General features: G+C 37.6%; 1 protein-coding gene across 1 annotated transcript in view; it reads left to right on the forward strand.

Moving 5' to 3' along the window:
* The window catches only part of LOC107095045 (calcium/calmodulin-dependent protein kinase type 1D-like), a 59,722-nt gene that overhangs the window by 27,714 nt on the left and 25,224 nt on the right, over positions 1-6,784 (forward strand). Inside the window, exon 2 of the mRNA XM_015391006.1 lies at positions 3,853-3,984. Within this exon, the coding sequence (XP_015246492.1) occupies positions 3,853-3,984 (132 nt within the window). The remainder of the gene's footprint in view (positions 1-3,852; positions 3,985-6,784) is intronic.

The raw sequence follows: 6,784 nt of genomic DNA on the forward strand, positions 1-6,784 counted from the left end.
GCCATTTAAAAAAACATAGCATTTTTGGCAAAAATTGATCGGCTTTTGTTTGCAACTCCGCACAAAAATAGCTTCATTTTAAGTTTCTAATGACATGTTGATGTAAGCTGACTCTGGTGCATCCACTGTAACGGTTCTGCCTGACCTTTCACCTGCCTTAGACACTGTAGATCACAATATTTTGATAATGGGCTTCAAGATGTAATCATTCTAACTTTTATGGCTCTAGAGTGCTTTAATTCCCATATTTATGGTAGAAAATGTCCTGTTTTGCAATCCTGATCATGTCAGACTTCAAGAATCTGACATGTGGAGTTCCACAGGGATTCAGTTCGGTTAATTTCTATTAGGGCTGCAACCAACAATTATTTTGCGAAACAATGAATCTGTTGATTATTTTTTAGATTAAGATATTTATAATTGGATACCCAAAGGTTATTTAAAGAAGATTTTTACTAAATGAAAACAGATGTAACAGTTCTGGATTGAACATATTGCCCGACAAAAATATATATTTTTTAATCTTAAATGCAAAATGTTTAAATATTTCTTTTATACAATTTTGATGTAATTGCTTCTCTAAGTGAGTTGCTTTGCCAGCTAAGGCCATGTTTTAGAGTCTCTATACTCCAGTTAATGATTAATCAAATACTAAAATAGTTGACGATTATTTAAATAATCAATTAATCACGATTAATTTAAAAGAACGGACCTGTTCTTTTCTTATGTATTTTTCCTCCTTTGCCAGATAATTCTGTATCTTTTTGATATGTCACATCAGTTCTACGCTGATGATATTCAGCTTTATTTTTCTGAATATGAAAATTTGTCCAACTTGATACATTGGTATCAAACAGTGGCTCTTTCAAAAATATATACAGGTAAATTCTGCAAACTGAAACCATAATTAATGCACTTCAGAACAGAGTGACATTAATAAAGCCACATGTTGATATATGGAACTCCTCTGTCAAACTTTATATCACCTCTAAAAATGGTTCTGGACATTTATCAAGTTGTGATCTCTCTTTATAAATGCTAGCGGTATTTTTTAGAAATGTTCAAGCACCCTACACCTCCCAGAGTCTGAGATCTGCCAATCAAAGACAGACAAAAGTTCAATTTATTATCCGAAAACAGAAACACAAATTCTTCCACTTGGCCAGACAAAGAGGGTATCATTCGTGTAAGCAGTTAAGATGTAACGGCTGAGAAGCTGAAGAGATCTGCTGGTTTGGTGAGAGAATCAGTCGATGGGACAATTCCGACCCCGGCATTCTTCATATCTGGCCGTTTTGAAATAGCCTGGGTGCCATTCCGAACTTAGTCCCGCCCACAACGTTTGAGGTCGGGAAGTCATATTCTGACTAGAATTGAGTAGGACTACGTCAGGCTAGTTTTGAAAGAGTGCTTCAAGAAATTTGCAAAAAGAAAACATCTTATAGCTTTCTTGGTCCCAGCACGTTTAACTGTTTAGGCTGAAAGCAGTTTGCCTCCTTCTGCAGGACAAAAACATACAACTGAACCTGAAGTAGAATATTTTAGTTCATAGCACAGTCTTGGCTTAGAATGGTCCAATCTAAGCCAAGACCTAAATCCAATTCAGAATCCAAGGCTGTGTGAAGACTAGCAGTTCAATGTAGTTCTGCAAAATAATAACTAGAATGAATACTAATTCATGTTTTTTTAAGGGTACGAAAACCATGAATGTTGTTTTTCTACCATATTCCAAAAAAGTAAAAAGAAAACAATCCCCTGGACTTTGTTTCCAAGTTTGAAGACGTTTCTCTTCCCGTCCAGGAAGCTTTTTCAATTCAAAATGTCAGAAATATCGTTGAGTTCCAGGCTTTATAGAGTGGACCAAAAAAAAAGCCTGTTTTTGGCTTAGAAATTTGCAAATTGAACCGGACGAACGGCTTTGCCCATTAGGAATGTTGGTCGTTTGCTTTGTTTGTTAGCCTGTAATACCTGATACCTGTCTATGTCTCTGAAAGGGCGAGGTGTTCTGTTCCCCTGTAAGGGGGTGGGGGTTGCGATGATAGCCAAAACAAGAATTTTTTTTTGGTGCATTCTATAAAGCTTGGAACTCAACGCTATTTCTGACATTTTGAATTGAAAAAGCTTCCCTGGATGGGAAGCAAAATGCCTTCAAACTTGGAAACAAAGTCCAGTGGATTGTTTTTTAACTTTTTTTCAATGACTATGACCTGGATGACTGAGAATTTTACTAATAATTACAATTTGGTGCATTTTGTGTTTATCACATGAAATCCCTCCAAAATGCTTTTAATTTTCTTGTTCTGATGAATTGTAAACCAAATGGGGAAACTGTGGAAGATCAGCAATCAGTTTAATAGTAGTTTTGATTTTTTTTTTGCCAACTTATAGGAGTTTGGAAGCCTGTAATGGCAAAGTATTGTGGACAAACTATTTCAGGTCTGCTTTATGGAATGATGGAATACATATCTTTAGTAATCAGTGAAGTAATCTTCCTTTTCTCATTCGAATACTCGCAATTAAAAGTTGATTCTTCTCCGGTTTTGTTTTACGAGTTGTAGAGCCAACATCTTCTCCCATTGCACCGTGCTGCCATTTCTCCTCAGCTTAATGCAGACATGATGTCAAAGAAAAAGAGTGAGTCATCGTATCAGGCCACCTTCGGTTGATCTGCTGTCCTGCTGTGATGCTTACTTTCCCTCTAGAGGAGCTTTTAGCAGCTAACAGGGGTCATGGGGTGTCATGTTGGTTGAATACGGGGAAAAAATTATAATAATCACAGTTATTCTGGTCAGTATGATGTTTTACATATTTAGTCATTGGGTTTGTGTATTTAGAGCACGTTTTTATTATTCTGTTCTAAATATAATTACTTAAAAAGTCATGATTCTGCTATTATAAAACTTGGACATAAATTATTTTGCCTTTGCCATTATTAAATGTTTTTTGATCGGTCCTTTGGATCTATTTGGGTTTTTTTCCCCCTTAAATAAAAAAAAATCATTTTAAATGTTATGTTTAATGTTTTAAACAAGTCAAAATTGTTTTAAATCACTTTAAAATCAGCTCTTTGGGATTTAAAGTGCTTAAAGGACTTAACACATGTCATCTCAAGGGACTTCAGAAAAATAATTGAACCAGATCATCCAGTCAGATTGATTCAAATGGATCCGTTTTGGATGACTTTATTTTTACATTCTACTACGGTAATAATCCAGGGAAACCGACTTTCTGGAATTCAAATATAAAACCATTTTTCCAAGAAAAACTTCTGATATTTTCTAGTTAAAAAACAAACAGTTAACCGAACACACCTGCTGTGTTCTGGGTCACCTCAGCTTTAGTCCTGGTGGTCATGACCCAAAGAGCTGCAGCCTCTTTAGGCCTTTTTCTGGATTCTGACTCGAAGCCAATCTCAACATACGTGGGGGGAAAAAGAGCGTGTGTCGCGAGAAGGACAAAAGTAACCACAGTGCCTGCTTTGCAAGACTTATTATCTCTGTGGTATCATAGCAACTGATAGATTGCTTGAGCAAATATTCCCTTAATTCTGTATTTGCTTTGTTTTTAAACACGCTGGTGTGTGGAGGTAGACGAGCTATCTGCCCTCCTAAGTGGATGTTTTTTAGGGAGGGGGGGGGTTAAAAGTGTTTGCTGTCTGTTTGGCTTTGCAGCAGGCAGTAGACCTCAGTCATGGACTTTCCCAGGTCTCAGTAAATATTCCCAATATGCTGTTTGTGTACTCTGGCCCGTCGGCCTCAGAGTGCCCCCTCTCTGCTCACCGACCGTGTGTCAATATTGTCTGTGCTGATATACGGCAGGACTGACTTGCTTCTCTCTGTCTGTCTCCTGCAGCGGTGCGTTTTCTGAGGTGGTGATGGCTCGGGAGAAGGCCACTGGAAAGATGGTGGCGATCAAGTGCATCCCCAAGAAGGCGCTCAAGGGGAAAGAGACGAGCATCGAGAACGAGATCGCCGTCCTTAGGAAGTACGCACCGCCCCACAACTGAGCTGTCGAGGTGTTTGTGAGAGGAGAGCATCAGAAAGAGTCGCCCGCCTTGTTTTAATCCTTTGGGGAGGCTGTTCTTTTGCTTTCTCTGTCTGCTTGTCGGTGTATTTAGTCTCAGTTTATTTAACGGTCATTGACAGGCTTAAGTGGCTGCCTTGACGAGTCCTAGCTATTGACTTTTTTTAGGGTAGGGGGGAAATATTCCAGAGTGTATACACACAAACACACACTCACCTGCACAGGTTACTTTACTAAGATTGCACTTACATCAGGTGACACATCCTCCCCCAGGGCCCGATGTATGAATACTCAGAAGTTCAGTTATCAGTCTTTTTTTTTTTTTTTTCAGTGAGTATTGCAGTGCTCAGCTGTAGTTGCTTGGTTACAGCTGCTACCTCTCTCTTTCTCTCTCCGTTTGTGATCTGTTTTTCTTCTACTTCTCTTCATGCTCTCTTCTCATCTCTGACAGTCCTCAAACTGCAACCTCATTTTCATTCCAGACTTGGAAAGAAGTGAGGTTGTGAAGGTTGTTTGGTCCTTTGAGGCTTTCACCACCTCCTCCTCCTCCACTTCCACCTCACTGTTCTAAACACTCAGCCTTTTGAAGACCCTTTGTCAACTTTATTTTACACTGCCTGTACTTTTTTACCAGCCAGCCTGTGCACCTGCTCTCAATGCCTTCACTTTTTATCTACACAGAGGTTTGCTGCTGAAAATATACAGTGCTCTGAAAAAGTGTTCTATCCCCTGGAAGGTTTGCACAGACTTCCACTGATTTAAACTCCAAATAGTGCATGTTTGTCAGGTGGAAGGAAATTAAACGTTTTTATACCTTTAAACGTAGTGATACATACGCTGTGCATTTCAGTTTATCCCATTTATAAGAACATTAATGGATAAACTGGAACCTGGCAGATCTGTCAGGGTTAGGTTCAGTCTAAACTTAAAGGCTAAGAAAGGAGGGCGTTAATCAAAGAAGCAGCTAAGAAGCTTGTGGTAACTCTGGAGGAGCCTCAGGGATCCACAGCTCAGGTAGATTAATCTGTCAACGGGAAACTGCTTTGGTTTCTTTGCATTTATTATATTTTTTCTCATTCGGGAATACATAAAAGACTCTCTAAAGTCTGAATTGAAAGGTTAAACCTCACTGGGAAACCCCAACTCCTGTAATAAATATTGCTCTAGCTTAAACTCGATATTTTTTATAAGCAACACTGTTCCCAACAACCTAAATAAGTTGCTACATTCAAGCTGATTTTGCACAGTTTCTATCTTAGTCAGTTAAATTACATGCTGCTGTCATTTCGCACATCTCTGATGTTATTTTCTTGCTATTTTCAAATATCTTTTTTCCAGACTCACAGTTTTATATTGTTAAAACACTTTACAGTAGAGTACTTTATTGTTTATCTTTTAACTCTTCCATATTATGTTATTCTTATACATTTTTCTAAGGTCCACATTTTTGTGACCATAATTTCTATTATCTTTTAGCTGCTGTAAACACCAGAATTTCCCCATTGTGGGACAATAAAGGGATTTTCTATTCTATTCTGTTCTATTCGGCTCTATACTATTTTATTCTGTTCGGAGTAAACCTAAAGTTAGCATTACAAACCATTTCACTGCAAAAAATGAGCTAAATGTAGGTAAAACTTTCTTTAAGCAACAAGATTTTGCACTTTATTTGAATTGTAAGTAAAGGGAAATACAAATTTTGCCCCTTAAAAAAAGAACATCTCCATTTTCTTAATTCAAGTGTATTATATTTAAATATTGTACTACTTTTTCCATTGTTTTGTCATGCATAAAATGAAAAGAAACACGCTTTCAGCTTGAATTTCTAAAACTAATTTAAACTTTAATACAGAGTGCTCTCGCTATAATATGATGTCATTCAGAGCTCGGACATCCAAGACAAGTCAGATGCAGCATTAGTTGTGTATTTCATGAAGTAGAGCTTTTTCTGATAGTAGAAAGAAGAAAACAAACTTATTCTAGTTCACCTCAATTGGTAAAACAACAAATATGAAAGATGAATCTTTGGTTAAAATAGAGAAGGAGGCTTTTGAGTGCTTGAGATTGGAGCAGTTTAGCTTCAAGCAGGAAAACTCATCTAACCTGCTGTGATAAAATTGCTTAAATCAGAGGATATGAACCTGTAAAAGCTCACACTTAAATATATATAAGGATTTTAGGCAAATCTTGACAGTATTTGTTCATAGATCCTTCCATTCTGTCTGAGTGAGCTTGAGATCTCTTGCAAATAACAATAAGCATCTCAGTCTCTAGATCTGCAAAGCACATTCGACACTCCTGAAGATAAAAGTTGTAGGGAAGTCATATTTAAATGTCAAATTATTCTGCCTTAAACATGTATAAAAATGTACTCTTTATCAGATTATATTGTCCCAAAATTTAAAAAAATTCTATTTAAAAAAAAATCCTGTCTTAAAATCTGTGTTTTTTCCCCGTTATCTTCTGCAGGCCAGTTAGCTATACGTCAGCTCGAAAACCTAAATTCGGCCAATCATATATCAACGGTCATCTGTCAACCAAATTTTTTTGGTCATAGCATCTTGATTCATATGTCGCAGCTAAATGGGCAACGGTTGAAATAAGAAAAAAAAGAATAATTTCCTTTCCCATGTAGTTCCGTCCCAGTATTCACGGGGATGGACGTCTGTGTCTTCGGCAGGCGTAGAGCTAACAGAACTGGCAGCGTTGCGAGGCAAGGGCTCAAACATGTACGGCTGGAAGCCTTCTACACCAAACCAAG

The sequence above is a fragment of the Cyprinodon variegatus genome, unplaced genomic scaffold (assembly GCF_000732505.1).
Source record: "Cyprinodon variegatus isolate N-32 unplaced genomic scaffold, C_variegatus-1.0 Scaffold521, whole genome shotgun sequence".
Lineage (NCBI taxonomy): Eukaryota > Metazoa > Chordata > Actinopteri > Cyprinodontiformes > Cyprinodontidae > Cyprinodon > Cyprinodon variegatus.